The 17,272-nt window shown below is 36.9% G+C and overlaps 1 protein-coding gene across 50 annotated transcripts in view; it reads left to right on the forward strand.

Annotated features, from left to right (window-relative positions):
• LOC129765188 (sodium channel protein para) overlaps positions 1-17,272 on the forward strand; it is a 338,936-nt gene that overhangs the window by 307,113 nt on the left and 14,551 nt on the right. For 48 of the 50 annotated variants that reach the window (XM_055765192.1, XM_055765154.1, XM_055765143.1 and 45 more), the window contains one exon: positions 7,432-7,554. In XM_055765192.1, the coding sequence (XP_055621167.1) occupies positions 7,432-7,554 (123 nt within the window). Of the gene's footprint in view, positions 1-6,115; positions 6,239-7,431; positions 7,555-17,272 lie in introns of all 50 variants that reach the window. The other 2 variants (XM_055765144.1, XM_055765163.1) reach the window with 1 other exon arrangement.

The raw sequence follows: 17,272 nt of genomic DNA on the forward strand, positions 1-17,272 counted from the left end.
TCGCTTAAGTATGCTTTTTGTGCGTGATTGAATCGAGAGAAGGCGTGGTTTACGATGGCAATTTGGAAGGCAAACTAGAGGGGAATGAACTCTCTGAGCTCGGAACTTTCGGCGACTGAGCAATAATCGATTGCGGGCGCATACAATATTGGATACGGAAATATCCTACTGATGGGGAAGAATAATCTTCTGAAGCTATCCTGTTAATTGCGATTGATTGTAAAACCACAAAACCAAATGTATTTGATCACAGTGTTACATGGAAAGAAAACATTCAAATAAACTCTTTAACATGAATATATTTTGAAAATTCCCAAAGGAACTGGCAGATTATTTTCCAGCAATGATTAGATCTTTCCGGAACTTTCTCGGAACTTTTCTTGCTGGAATTTATAATGCATAATGCAGAATTTCGTTCGGATCTCTCCAGATACAAAGATAACTTTCTCCTGGTGAAGACCAGTTTTGGGGATATCTGAATAAGGTTCATTCCGCTTGCTTCAAAGATACACTCCAAAATACATTCTCAGAATATACATTTCAGCAAAGAAGTTCAACTACATGAAAAATATAGATGTTCAGCACTATCACTCTGCTCAATCCTTTTTGTCGATAAATACGAATGAATTTATAGAAAATGCAGAATGCAGAAATCTCCATATACAGGTCGGACTCGATTATATGTGATTCGATTATATAGAATTTTGGACTCGATTATATGACTTGTTTCAAGAAAAATGTTACCCTTGAACGTTAAAGCGGAATTAAAGTGGCTATTATATGTACAGTGGGGTGAAAATCGAGATTTTTGAAGTTTTGCTTGAATTTTCACCAGGAATTGTTTATATCGATATTGCAACGAAATTAAGAAATATAGAAGTTGGGTGCCAAAGAAAAAATTGTAGAGTGGTTTGAGAACTTTAATTTGAGTGATAGAAACAATCTAGTTCAATAAATTATTGGGATAAAGTTGAGAATCACACATTAAAAATTACTAACTTTGAAATTTTCACTTCAAAAACAGTTAACTCAAATGTTCCACTACGATATCCTGTACTAAATTTTCTCATCTTTCGAATGAAGGCAACAGAATTGGCTTACGCAGCGTACTTTTTAGTGTAGAGCCAGTTTGAGGCAACAGAGTCCGAAACAAAAAAAAGTTCTATATCTCTGTCATTGTTAAAATTCGAACATATGCGTAGAAGGACTTTTTTCATCAAATATGATCATCAATAACCTTCTGAGAGATTCGGGAAAAAAATATATTTTTCATGTGAGAAAGGTGTTTTCTGACTTTAAGGGGATGAATTCTTCTTAATTAAATTCTTCTTTAACTTAAATTTATATTCAATAAACGAAAAATATATGCATAAAAAACCAAAAAACAAAAAAATTTTTTTGACCCGATTATATACAGGATTCGATTGTATACAGTGAAAAAAATCGGATACTGTATATAATCGAGTCCGCGCTGTATTGTTGAACACAGATGTGAACAGTTTTTTTCTAAAAAAAATTCATTCAACGTGTTCACGTGGATATTGTCTATACCCCTTTCCCCCTCACCGTGGACAAGCGTGGATATTTCCGTAACCCCTACCCTCCCTAAAGTTGTCCACGTGGTATGTGGACAGCCCCTCACCAGCGATAAATTTCTACGCTTCGTAACCCGTCTATATTCCCCCCACTATATGTCCATAATACCTGCCAAAAATGTATTTACCATTATACCGACAAAAATGTTCTACTTTCCGGTCTGTTTTAATTTCAGTAAAAACACATTGAAAAACTCTTGTTTGTGAAACATTTGGCCGAATTGTAAGAAACTGCATTCCAGTTTTGGGAAACATGAGTTTCCAAAGATACAATTGAAGATCTTCCTAACATGTCCGTCTTACCCCCACTTCCCCTCTGTTCGGAATGGCAAACCTGTTGAGTCAAACGATTGGGACTTATTTACTATTGGGTGTACAATAGTAAATGCTCCCACATTAAAAAAACATCTTTAATTCAATTTTACTGGGCATATAGTGATAGAACTTGTTCACTTCGAATCAGACGTCGTGTGATTACGACGCGTATCTGAAATAGAGCTGTTCTCAGTAGGGTAATAGCAATGCAAATATGATTTGTTTTAATGATAAAAAAATGTGGGTCCTCTGTCAAATACTTTTGCTATAAAAAGTGCTCTGCCATAGAAAAAAATCAGATCATGCGCAAGTTTTATTTTATGGTATGGAAACTGACTGACTGACATCATGGGAGGTTGCTGGGAGAGTTTAGTTCAGTCAGTAAAATGGAACCTCGAAGCAGTGTAGGTAAGAGACGTCCGAACAACTAAGAACTCCGTAATACACTCGACAAAAAATTAGAGGAACAGAGTGCGAAGTCGAAAATTTTAAGTGATTTTTGACATGCTGTAACTTCGTGAAAAATCAACACATATCGATGGGATGCGCATCATTTTAAAGCTACAACTTTCAGGTATTAGAATATTTTACATACACACACTCTGTCCAACTTCTATAAGACCAGGTGATAATCTTGCTGCTTTGTGTCATTGTGAACAATGCGATTTGATTTCCACAATGCTTCAATTTATATTCTAGTGTGTACGTACTGGTGACTACCATACACTGCATGATTTTCATATGTGTGTGTGCAAACGCTGAGCGTAAACGAATGTTTTCGAATTTTGGTGGAGGCTCGTGCATGGTTTGGCGAGATTCTGCCCAACCGGAAAGCTCAAAATAGCATTCACATCATTCAAGGATTACACACATGTTCCGGAATCCTCTCTCCTACCGTTTTTGCGTGGATATCGTCACAAAAAATTCACATTCCAACAGAACAATGTTTCTATTCATACCAGCAAGTAAACTAAACAATGGATTAAGGACTAAAAACATATTTTTTGGACTGGCCGGCTCGCTCTCCAGACTTAAATCCTGTTGAACATTTTAGAGGGGATCCTTGTACGCAGAATTTACACTGAGAGAAAACGGTACACCACGATTGAAGAGCTCAAGGTCGAAATTTCGGAAACATGGAAAAAATATCGAAAAATTCGTCTACCATGTATGAATGTATCTTGTTGAAAATTCTAACTGTTTGTGTTTCAACGAAATAGAATCAGGGTGGTCTTATAGAAGTTGGACATAGTGTATTTTTATCTTGATGTATAGGTGTAGTGGGCAACAATATCGGGAAGCAATGAAAATGAAAAATCGATTTTTCTTTGGTTTTTCAAGAATATTCTGGAATAACACAATTTTTTGCTAACCAACTCAACAACAAATCCAATTAATTTTATCAACCAGCTTTCATTTGGTTCCAAGAACATTCCTGTAGGACCTTCCACACAGAGATATTTCAGTTTGAATGAAAAATTACCCCTTCGTCTTTGATGATGAATAATTCAATAACCAACCATTGCACCGCAATTTTGAAAAGTTTTGAAAACTCCAATGAATTCTGCACAAGGATGTAATGAATTGATTTTGATAATGGTGTGCATTGAATGGAAGAATAATGTTCTACAGAGCTAGTTAGGTTGAAATATATACACTAGCAACATTAGAAACATCTTTTTATTGCTGTAGAAAATGACGCTTTCTATGCGGCGGGAAAATGAACACAGTTTCAGGAATAAAATTATCAATGAAGATCAAATTGTCCGTATCAAATGAATATTCTAAGTAAAAGTGTAACGAGTTTTGTACTCGTGAGCGAAAACAGTGTCTAGTAGTGATTTTTTCGCGTTTTTTCATGACCCATTATTGGGAGAAAACGCAACATGCAATGTATTTGTGAGCTTGGGAAATATTATATATACCTGGTGGAAAGAAATGCAACTCGTTGATATGAAAATTTCAGGTACGGTTTTTTAACAATGGCACAATCTCCATCCTGAGCCGTTAAAGCTATTAGAGGTATCAGGATTCATCTGTTTTCGATGAAGGTTACACTATTCTGGGCCAATATCTTAATTTATAATCTGGAACGACATCGAGCACAAATCGAGCGACAGTTAGGTTCTGCGTTATGATCATATTTATCAGTATTACTAACAAAAGCAATTTCCTTATTGCAAAGGCAATTCGTTCAACTTTCGAGGTCCACTTTTCAAAGGTTCTGGTGAAAAGATTTGGGAGTTCTTCTAGTGATGATATTACACGGATCCGGACTATGTAACCTGACCATGCAAACAACATTGCAAATTAATTTTCATTCAATGTATGAAAATTTACAACTGCATTTGAGCATACTAGTCCCAATGAAGGTACTCTTATTCGAGTCTTTATTGTATGTCAACGCAATAAATAAACGGTTCTGAAGTAAAAACTGCTTTACTAAGCTTCACTCTATCACTGTGTATTCGTTTTTTTTATAAACTACAAAAGAATTCGAGAAAAAAAGCCCTCAAAGGGCAGTTGAAAAACACACGGTTTTTTTACTTTGTTTTCATACATCCGCTAGATGGCGACAGCGTACCTTCTATGTCGCGAATTTTCTTCGGATGATTTTCTCATACTGACAAACGGTTTTATTAGAGACGTCGGTTAATCGTTCGATTAATTCAAATAATCGAATATCTGAAATCATAATCGAGTAATTTTGTATCGAATAGTTGAAAATCAAAATATAAATGCAACGCATAAATGTCACTGGGCCTGATTCTCGAATACATTTCACGGTGGAAACGAAATAAGCGGCACGCCATTGAACTACATTTTACGAGTTAGTGAAGTGTCGAAGATAATAATGAGTTTTCAGGCAGAATGAGCACTTTTCAAATAAAAAATCAAAATTAACTTCTTCGTATCAAACTGGTATTCGATGTGAGTGGAAAACTTTGTTTACTTCATGTGATATTATAATCTCATACAAAAATTTCATCTGAAGATAATTTGATATTATAATGATAAGTTTAGTGGGAAACTAATCTCGTATCCAGATGTCGACACCGTACCGTTGTCATCGCGGATACGTTTCATTCCGTTTCCACCGTGAAGTGTATTCGAAGTGTATTCGAGAATCAGACCCACTGTAATCGCTATTAACCCATTACTGCCCAGGTGTAGGTTATGTTTACTTTGCGACTTTTGCGAAAAACTCGAACTTTGCAAGCTTCAATACACAACAAAACAACAAAAATGACAGATAAAATGACACTGACACAAAAAACACTCTTGAATTGTCATGTGGTATCATTTAAAATGCGCTCAATACTTTAGTTTCATCAAAAACAATTATTCAAAAACGGGCATTTTTGCGTATCAAATTTCATACACTGGGCACTAATGGGTTAATGAAAAAAGGAATCTTTCTCAAGGGTAATGCATTTCTAGGTTAAGAATTAGGCTATACAATTTTTTTTTATCCAACATTTTTTTATCCAACCATGTAACATCGACAACCAGATAGACCACACGACCAGAAAAACAACGTGATATGTGATTATCACAAGAAATAAATAATCGCTCGATTAATCGTATATTGAAAGACAATTATTCAAATGAATCGGATATTGAAATATGCCCCAACGATTAATCGATAATCGAATAAATGAAAAATTTAGACATCACTAGATTTGATAATGCAGGAAAACCTTACATTCAGGAGTGTGTACAATTCAGGACTGGCATCTACTAGCCATCGACGGGTTGTCAAAAGTTATTTTTCTCCTACGCTTACAGAACAGATGTGTACACTAAATAAAACATCGAAGATATGCATCAGAAGTGGTTTGAAAAAGAAAAAAAATTAATAATGGAAGTTATATCCACATTGGAGTGTGTACATCTTTTCCTGTGATGGTCACTGTCACCTGTCAGATGTCCATGAAACATTCATTCGATGCTTTTTTCTGCAAAATGAAAAAAAACTAGAGTGTACAGAATGAGGTTTTCCCAGAAAAAATTTTCATGTAAACACCGGTGAACCCAAAATTGAACCGAATTGGATTAAATAGTGAATGTAGCCCCCTGACGGCTTGAGATGGAACCAGCTCCCGCTTGCTTCCCGAATAGGAAGATCTTTTGTTCTTCTCGTTTCACGCTCGTAATCTCCCTGTGGAAAATTATATTTCATTATCCAAACTCGCACCATTTAGCTATCGCTAATAAACCTGACCGCGATCATGGTTGGCGCAGCGGACATTCCAGCGTTCCGTTCGATGCGTACCCTGAGGGCGCTGCGCCCTCTACGAGCCGTCTCTCGCTGGGAGGGCATGAGAGTAAGTAGCTCAAGTCAAACGATCGTTTGTCTCTGTGGTAACCCACAAACGTCGCAAGAATCTGTTCGTCGCCAACGTACACTCACTCAGTGCATTGAAAAAAAAAACATGGAGTGTCACTGTCTTCCCACTGTTGTTGCTCCTACTATTACTACAACTACTACTACTACTACTTATGATAATATTACTACTAATTATTGTTGATACTATCTGAAGCTGCTGTTGTGTGTACTACTGTGTTTTTGTGCGCGCGCTATTGTAACTGTGTGTGTACTGGCCCTCTGTTTTTCCTTACAATTTAGGCTTGTCTGCGCTCAAAGGAATTACAGTTGATTTGAGCTTCCGCTCTTTGAAATGTAATTCCGTTTGTACCGATTGTTTGCCTGTTTGTAAAGCGATACCAAGGACCAAGCAGTTGGACTTGGACTTGAAATGTCCGGAAATATACATATCTCTATGTTATTCTGCGCTGTGTAAGATCCCCCATCGCTAATTGGGCTTTAGTTTATTGTTCACACTTTGTTCAAGAATAGCCAAATCGTCAATGCATGTTGTGCCTTTTCTTGTAGTTTTCTTTGGTTTGTTTAACGTTAGATTCTTTTGTGTAAAGTTATAAATCAGATCGGTTTCCTCTGTAAATATGGCAAACGTAATTTCTGTTCGATAACCAATCGATTTAGCAGCTATGAACAACTATGTTCACGTTGTAAAACCTTCATAAATTCAAAGTTCAGCAATCGGATTAGATGGCAGTTCTCCAAACTTTTGTTTTATGATTTTTGTTTCAGAATCTGTTTGCTTTACTCAATGTTCTCTGTTGTAAAATATTTTCGAAGAGAAGCGTATCGAAATACGATGAAGGAAGAAAATTGAAAATATGACGCTAGGAGTGTGTGACCGTAAAGTTTTGGGGTGGTATCCCATCGCTCATCGCACCAAATAAATCAGACAAAAAGAGAGAGAGAAAACAAAAAAAACCAATCAAACCATACCCATACTATCTTGCATCTCGTCTTTCTCAAACAGAAAACACCGACTACACACACAGACATCTCCTGCATCCCCCATCTCGTAAAAACCAACCAAAATTAGTATCTCTCGCTCGGCCCGAATGAATCCAGAACCGCTGTCACTATTCCCCACCTATTATCTCATCTGTCTTTCTATCTACGTTATTATTATTATCGATCTAGGTGTCCTTAATCAACTTTGTTGCTTCACTATGTGGAGCTGGTGGTATTCAAGCATTCAAAACAATGCGAACTCTTAGGGCACTGCGACCGCTACGTGCCATGTCCCGTATGCAGGGAATGAGGGTACGTAACTCTACAAACTATTACTATTGCTCCAACCAAAATACCATAACGATCCGCAATGATTGATTCAATCTACCAGTAGTTAGCTCAGTAGCTCAGTATACCCCTTAAACATACTCCCATCATTCAAACCCACATTGTCTTGTTTCCAATTCGAAAAGTTCTATATTTCTACCTTTCTCAAATACAAAATTATCAACCTGTTTAAATATCTCACAGCTATGATAACCATACCCCCAACAGCCTCACCAATATTATTATTCTGATTAAACCACGCCTGTTCTTCAGTAGACTAGCTTCAACCAGCCTTTCTCATCATTAAATTTAGAGAGAAACTATTCAATCAATCCTACAACAGCTTATGCTAGATTAGACGCGACCAATTGGGAATCCTTGGTTCAGTACAAAAACAAAAACAAAAACAGCATGCTCAAAGAATGATTCACTCACCCTGAAACGCCAGGACTCTGCCACCCACCCAAAGAAAACACAACAGAATGACAGAGTACACTGAAATTTGAAAATAAAAACAAACAAACACCCACACAGAAATCTCATCTCGAAAAATGCAGCTGCCTTTGCACGTAGTAATTTAATCGTCGCACCAATTCAGCAAACAATCGCTTTGGCTTGAAATTGACAGTGTCATCATGGTGTGGAAGTCGTTGTAAATGGAAATTTGACACAGTCACTTGTGTTGAACGCACACATACGCACTCATTCGAAACAATTCAGTGTTAAGTTTTGAAGAAAAAAAACTATATGCAATTGAAACAGCAGGTAAGTTAATTGTCGCCAGGAACAATACTCCAGGATCACGATTGTGTTGAATTGCAACTAAAAGGTAATATATTGAAAACTCGCTATGAAATCGACCATCAAAAAATGAGCGCAACGAAAAAAGGTTTATAAAATACGCAACCAAATTCAATTTTCGCTTCAACTTCTTGTCGTCGCTTGTAGTTTCCGGCTCTCTTGTCCGCCTGTTTTCCCTTAACAATCGACCACTATCCTTCAATCGGCATCCGCACTGTTGGCCTTATTTCACTCGGTAAGAACCACATTATCGTGCCACTATTAGATAGAATTTTCACAGTGAATTTACCTCTTGTTGCTCCACAAAGGACTCTTCAGTACGCAGCCACAGAGCAACTACAAGACTCGGCCGTTCGACTGAGGTGAAACATTCTTGTTCCGAAATTTGCCCAAAACGGACTTTCCTATTCCGTCAACATCGTAGAGCTTCCTCGAGCGTTTTCTTGCGGCCCTTGAAACTCCATTTGTGTCATTACGAAACGATGAATCCAATTGAACTCTGGTTATCTTCTAAATATAACCGGAGCAGATTCAACCAGACGTTCGCCAAAATTCAAAATTATTTTCTTGTAAGCGACTCGTCCAAACTACAGCACCACCAACAAAAAGGAGCATCGAACCAGCAGGAGACCGTAGTGTCATTTGTCTCCCGCCCAATCCACGTCGGACCTCACGTGTAATTTCCTATTTGGATTGTTTGGAAGCCTTGCGATTGTTGGTTGTTGTAGATTCGTACTACCAATCTGGTTGTGAACCCATCCGAAGGGCTCCATCTACTCCCCCCTCCTGTTGTCGACATGTCAATTTACCGTAGGGCTAGTGGGGGGAAATTGGTCATGGGGGGCAAAGCAGGTGACCGCTTGTTTGGTAGTATAACTATTGACTATAGATGCCATATTGATAGTCACCTTATGTTTGGAGAATTTAATGACTTTTGAGTAACCCTGTACTTCAGTAGAGCTGTCGCATGTCAAAATATAAATAAAAACAGAAATTGCTCTTTCGATAGCCATTAGGCCGTAGTTCTGTGCATATGGTATCTAAGGAATTTCTCGTGAAATTTAGTTTATTCAATCTAATATATTGGACAAATCATCAGTTTGGACGACTGTTCACATATTCTAGGAAAGGTGAACAGATATTTTGTTTAGTCTCAGCGATTAATTAGCATAGAAAATACTTTGATGTTCGGGGGCAAAGTGGTCATAGGTGAATAACAACTTACAATGTTCTGTTTATTAAAATAGATATACCACAATACATTCTGCTCTTGGAGAGGATCCTTTTGTGGCTTTGACCCTGGATAAATATGCCACTCCAACGGAACGTTATGTGTTTCTTACTAGGTTTTTGTATGCATGAGAAAATTTCAACTGAGACTCTAGGTGAATAGGCCATACATGTACCTACTATATCAAGTATGATTTGAACAAATTTGGACGAAAAAACGCATAAATCTATCCCATTTAGCTTGATATGGACGAGTCACCACCTTGCCTCCAAGCAAAAAAAAAATCAATTTTTCTAATGATGAAAAGTGTCCTATTTTGAATTTTCATAGTAAAAGCTGTTTGTTATCTTAAACAACAATGAGTTGAGCTTGAGCTTGGGTAGACTGTACAATTCGTAGTTGCTCTCCGTGATTGACGTGAACCAACCAAATTGCACAAAGAACACACAGAATGACGCTTGGGACTAGCAAATCATTCTCGTTGTGCAATTTTCGTTGATTCGAGCTTTAGATGGTCAATAACGACGCCGGCCACGTCCTTACAGTCCCCAGGAGATGGGAAGAAATGTTAGTATGATAATCGCCGCCCGAAGGCCAGAAGGGTCGCCTCTATGGCGTGGTTCCCTAGCCATTACCATGGAAGGGAAAATTTTTAGTGGGAATGGGTACGAAAAATCAGGATTCACTGTGGTAAGTTATGTGATTTTGAACACGTGGACTCTCAACTTTTCGGCGTAACGAGATTTCGAAAATAATATCCATTCTGACCTGAGAAGGTCACTGAGAAAACTCAATTGAAAACTCTCGAACGATATATTTTCATTCATCACTCGTGTTACATTTAAATTTTTTTAAATTGTCTTTACCGGGTTTTTTTTTGGCAACCTGAGAAGGTCAACGAGAAACTCCTTTAATAATCCTCCAATAGACGATATATTTTTCAACCTAAACAGGTCACAGTAGGAAATCCTGACTTAGAGGTTTATCAATTTTTCATTGCATAACAGCCTTTGCAACCATCCTCCCTAGGGACTTGGATGCTCTGCTCTGGTTCCCAATAGTTTCAGGTTCCTTCTCGGACATGCTACTATCGAGATCCGTCATTCGCAGGCGGAGTTCCAAGTGTAGAACCTTTAAAATGTGGGGTAAAAATACGTAGTCGAAATAACCCGAAGAAAAAGAAACTGAGATATGAGATGAGATAGATGAAATATTACATTTTTGCTATATATAAAACAGACAAAGTTGTATTAACATATATAAGCATAGTCCTATAACATATGGACACAGAAAACTATCAAACTAACAATCAAGTAGATAATAAATTCGATTAGCCTGGAGACGAAATCTAAAAACATCCCTAATTTGAAAATCAACAAACATGTTATAAAACATCCATCTAGACCTACAGACCTACAGAGCAACAAAAATGTTTGCAAAATCCCTGCTCGAAGCATAACTGCACAACAAAAACTTTCGGCATGTGCATCTCTAGGAGTCCTTGCCTGGCCCATTTTAGAGAGTGCGGTGCTGTGAAAGGAACAGACCGCAACTCTTCGAGCGTAGGAAACCCGCACAAGAAAAATCCTTGCCTCTGCCCGACAACAACTCTTATAAATAAAATAATAAGAGAGCGGGAAAGAAAACAAAATTGCTATTCAAAATCTCACTATTCGCATCTTGTTCTAAGAGAACAGAAAAGCCGAGTAAACTGCGCACCAACACCAACACACCACTAACTCGTAAAATATATACTCTCGCGAAATATGGGGCTCGATCACGAACGCCACCCCACGGGGAAAAGGCGCCGCGAAGCGGCGTCCAGGATCAGGCCCATGAGAAATCACCACTTAGAGGCGAATGAACTGCAAAGTTTAAAGCCTATTAAAAACAAAGAAAGAAGAAGAAATCACCACTGTATAGCCATCTTACTGACACCAATAATTCAGCGGAAAAACTCGCCCGTTAATGTTAAAGCCGTTACACATTGATAGCTAAAGGGTGTGTCACATCAAATTGCATCACAGAAAAAACGCTGTAGAAATTCGCCCAGTAGACCGATCCTTTTGAAAATTTTAGACAGTAAAATAAAAACTATTAAACAACTTTTGGCATTTTCTTTTTATTCATACTTCGAGCCCAAGCCCGTATGCTCGCACCTTCCTCTTTACCCCGTCCATAAGGTTCTGTACAACGTCAGGTTGTAGTTTTTTTTGAACAGAAATCCATTTTCTCTTGAAGTCCGCCTCCGATTTGACAACTTTTGGGTTCTTCCGGAGGGCCTGCTTCATAATCGCCCAATATTTCTCTATTGGGCGAAGCTCCGGCGCGTTGGGCGGGTTCATTTCCTTTGGCACGAAGGTGACCCCGTTGGCTTGGTACCACTTCAACACGTCCTTTGAATAGTGGCACGAAGCGAGATCCGGCCAGAAGATGGTCGGGCCCTCGTGCTGCTTCAATAGTGGTAGTAAGCGCTTCTGTAGGCACTCCTTAAGGTAAACCTGCCCGTTTACCGTGCCGGTCATCACGAAGGGGGCGCTCCGCTTTCCGCAAGAGCAGATCGCTTGCCACACCATGTACTTTTGGCAAACTTGGATAGTTTCTGCTTGCGATTCTCCTCCGGAACGCTGAATTTGTCCTCTGCGGAGAAGAACAACAGGCCCGGCAGCTGACGAAAGTCCGCTTTGACGTAGGTTTCGTCATCCATTACCAGGCAATGCGGCTTCGTCAGCATTTTGGTGTACAGCTTCCGGGCTCGCGTCTTCCCCACCATGTTTTGCCTTTCGTCGCGGTTAGGAGCATTCTGAACCTTGTATGTACGCAGGCCCTCCCGCTGCTTGGTCCGCTGGACGAATGAACTTGACAAATTCAGCTTATTGGCGAAATCCCGGACCGAACTTCTCGGATCACGTCTAAACTGCTTAACTACGCGCTTGTGATCTTTTTCACTGACGGAGCATCCATTTTTGCCGTGGATTGGACGATTCCCAGCATCTTACCGATGTCCCGATGTGACAACTCCGGATTCTCGAAATGAGTGCACAAGATTAATTCACGACGCTCTTTTTCGTTCGACGACATTTTTCCAAATTTACGAAAAATTGACAGTGAAGCATGGCCAACGTAATCTATACACTCTTATCTGGTTATAAGCGAAAGCTGAAGATATAATTCCTAAAAATTAAATTTCTACAGTGCCTTTTCAGTGAGGCAATTTGATGTGACACACCCTTTAGTATGCTAGCTGGAATTATCACTCTACATTGACATAACTACAGTGAGACAAATGAATCTAAAACACAAAGAAAAATAAATATCAAAAATTTCCACTATGAAGTACCTGTAATACTATACACTAACGCTACAAATGTACGTGCTGTCATAAAATTTAGACTGTCCGTGATATATTCGAATTCGGATTCACTCGGATATCATGGCGGACACTTTCATAGCTAGCACACAATGCAACTTCACAGGCGACTATATATCTATCACCCCAACAATATATCAGATTTCTAATAAACGTAAAAGATACCATAGCAACCAATTGAAAAATCTACTATTAACAACAAATGTGTGATCTCAGCCCCATTTAATAACAACATAAAAAGAGCACTCTCAGCATTATTCCTAAAGTAGAACTTGCAGACCATGAAATACGAACACCATTTTCCCAATACAGCACACAGTAATACAAATAAAAAAAAATGACAGCGCTACAATGAAGAATTCCCTCAAGTTGAGAGAAAAAGAAAACGATACTTAGCTCAATCCATTCTATCGCTCACGAAACGAATGATATCCAATCATCGAACAAACAAAAACAATGTTCAAATTAGTTCGGCACTTCACATCATTTCCTCTCGCTCATACACACGATAATTATTATCAGAGCAGAGGGATATTGATTCTAAACGAAATGCCATCAACAAAGTTTACAAAAGGATGCACGATATTAGCCATAATTTTCTTTCCACTACTACTTCTATTGTAATTGGTGCTTGCAGATAATTCTGAACAAATCACTATATTCCCTGTTCGAGCCTTCTCAGCACACAAGACACACAAAAACAAACAAATATGGTGCATCTTCAATATGCGCAATTATTCGACACATCCTATCAGCAATCAAAATGTTTTTGGAAACTTAAGCGAGGTTCTCCACAACACAATTTATATATATTTTACACGCGAACGCAGTTGAAAAACTGCAATTGAAAATGACGACGCTAACAAAACTAGAACATGTATGACCATGTCGAATCGTGCGATCGAGAATGAAAAAATACGCGAGCAACAGAACATAAATCCGTTCTCGACAACTGCCCGACGGACTCTCTATCTTGAACAACAATGACTTGAACTTTAATATTCTTCAAGAAACCGGAATTGAAATGGTATGTGGACGCTGGGAATGGGCATTTTCCTTAGGGTGACCACTATGTCACCACTTTCCCTATGCGTGATAATGTTTGTACCATCGCACAAATAAGGTTCCCGTTTCAACTGTGCATACAATGCTTCGGTTTTCTTTGCATTCACATGAGCTTAAACATTATAACATAATAGCACAGCAGTGGAACTCCATACAATTCACTGACTAAAAAGTGTCCAAATTTTCATCGCTTGTTTACGTGAAGAATATATTTTTTTCAGGCACACTTGATTTGAGAGTGTATGGATTTCTAGTTGTCTTGACGCAAGCTCTTCAATGAAGAATGTTGAGATGGGAAGGTTTATGTAAACATGTTTATAATTACATAAGTTTATTCAAATATAATTATTGCCCTTCTTTAACTATTCAGTGCAATTTTATCAAAATTTGAAAGAAAAATTAAAATGGAATGTTTTTTTTAAATATTTTTTTTGAGATGGTTATTAAAAATCCATGATTACCCCCACTTATTTGTTAATTTTTCCAGCTTTTCGTTCTTTGACCTATCATTTTGACAATTCAATTTGAGAGGTTTAAAATTGCGACAAGATAGAAATTTGGTGTGAAAGAGCGAATTGTGGAAAATTAAGTGGCAAATTTTCTAAGCTTTATAATTAAAGTTTTTCTGTAGTATTTAATTTCTGAGTTTGTTTTTAATGACCGATTGAAGTTGATTCATATAAGAATAAGATTTCATTAGATATGTCGATTTTTGAAATCGACTCAATAGTTAAAAAATTATGACGTTTTGGAAGAAATATTACTTACGTAATAAGCAAAAGGCCCCAGTGGCATGCGCTGTACACAAAAGTCGTTTCCGTTCAAACTTATTTCAAGAATCAACATATCATATATTTCTATTAATCCGCAAACATGCCTAGTAGTAACTTAAAAAACCAAACTCATAAACGACAAAAAGAGTCTTCGATTGTATATATTATATCATCCAACATTCAAGGAAGTTAATGATATTTATATTTTCTAGCATTAATCCAAATGCTGTAATCCTAATTATTATCATGGCCGCACTAAAAGACATAAAAACAACAAGAAAAACGCGAACTTTGAAATTTGTGAACTATTGCCATTCCATGCCAAATCGATATAGTGGTTTTCAGATTTTCGTGAAAATTGGTAGCTTGTTTTCGTTATGGTGAAACATTGAACCTATATTATTTTTTTTTGGGTGATTCGATTTTTTTTCACTTTTCCAAAACATGACTTTTATCAAAAACTCATATCTTTTGAGCCACTAAGCCGATTCAGATGAACGACACATCAAATTGAAGTTAATTAGCTAGTCTTTTTTGAAAAATATCAAACTTGCAACGAATTTCAAGTTTGTTTCTGTAATTATTGATTGTATCCATTTTTTATAGTTTACATGGTTTCGGGACCAACGGTGCTCTAATTTTCTATATTTTTTCTTGAAAACTGAGGATTTTTTTACACATTTACATTTTTGACTCAAATCAGATGTATCCTTTTTTCTTTTTTGAGTAATAATGTTAACCGAGATGACCGATATATCAAACTAAAGCCAATCAGCTAGAATCTTTTGGAAAAATATTGCACTTGCGAAAAAAATGTATTTTGTTTTCGTGATTAATAATTATATCTGTTTTTTTTATAGTTCACATGGTTTCGGGACCAAGGGCGCTATATTTTTCATATTTCTTCTTGAAATCTGAGGATTTTTTACTTAACACATTAAAAAATCAGAGATGTGTTCTTTTTCGTTCTTGAGCTATGCTTTTTCAAAACTAATATATGGAAAATGAATTTTTTGAACCACCGGTTAAATTTGAAAAACCATAATTTAAAAACGAAGAAGAACACATTTTTGAATTCGTTATCTAAAAAATCTTTAGCTTGCGAGAAAAAATATAAATAAATAAAGCGCCTTTGGATAATGAGAACTATAAAGAACAAATACGATCAATAATTAAGAAAACCAAATTAATTTATTTGCAAGTGTAAAATAAAAAAAAAGACTAGTTAACTGGTCAATTTGATATGTCGATCATCTGAATCGGATTAGTAGTTCAAAAGATATGAATTTAAAAAAAATATTTTTGGAAAAATAGCGGGAAAACTAGATTTTTCGAAGCACCCTAGAATGGAAAGGGATTTAATATTTTACGATAAGGAACAAAACTACCAATTTATCTGAGAACCACTGTATCGGTTTGGCATGGAATATATCTAACACTAAAAAATTATAGTTTGGTATTAATTTACCCGCCAACTAAAAATATGAAAAATAAAACTAGAAACTAATTGATATTAACGTTTCATTACCTTGTAAATTCTAGATACAATACCAACAGAGGGTATTTAAAAAAATAAAAATGGCTTTTTACGGGGTTTGTTCGAAACTGAAAAAAATTAAATTTATTCAGAAATCATATTTTTATGTTGTTTTTAAACGTACATACATTACCTAGTCGTATAATTATTGTATCATTCAAATTATTTCGATGAGATTGCTTTAAAATATTTCAATTGATTCTCTCACCACATTTTAATTTTTTTTATTCAATGTCCAGTTTCTATGGCGAAGCTTCATTCGTAAATCACACATTTGTCATCATTGGTGGAATACGACCATAAATGTTGTTATGAATAGCACAGCAAGTTATGATTACAATACATATGGGTTTATTCTGATAATGCAAATATTAACGACATTATACATAAACCGATAAAAACGGATTATGATATTTGTCATCAGCATTTTCAGCGTCTATATATATTTTATTCAATTTTCAGTTCGTAATTTCTATCCCATTCGCCGTGTTTATCATGATGATGCTAACATTAATAACATTATATACGAACCTCCCACCTGATATATGACGTCTCCCACCGTTTTAGAGACATCTTAACATTATGTTCAATTTTTAGAGCGTAAATCATCTGTCAATTTTTTCACTGTTTACATTTTCTTGCCACAAATCGTTGCCACTTTTTTCTCTCATGTTCCACTTCTCTTCTCTGATAATAGGATTCGAGTAAAAGAAGCCGATTTTCGTAGTTTGATAGTTGCACCATGACAAAGTGACAGCGTATTCTTGATTTATCCCACGCGCAAATTTCACAAGAAGATATTTCAATCGCCGTGGGAGTATCCTGGTGGATCGTGAAAAGGGTCTTAGACCGATAAAAAAGGTCAATTGTTCCTCTGTTATCAAGAATGCGTTCTCCGAAATACACTTTAGATTGTGCGGTATAGA

The sequence above is a fragment of the Toxorhynchites rutilus genome, chromosome 2, assembly GCF_029784135.1.
Source record: "Toxorhynchites rutilus septentrionalis strain SRP chromosome 2, ASM2978413v1, whole genome shotgun sequence".
Lineage (NCBI taxonomy): Eukaryota > Metazoa > Arthropoda > Insecta > Diptera > Culicidae > Toxorhynchites > Toxorhynchites rutilus.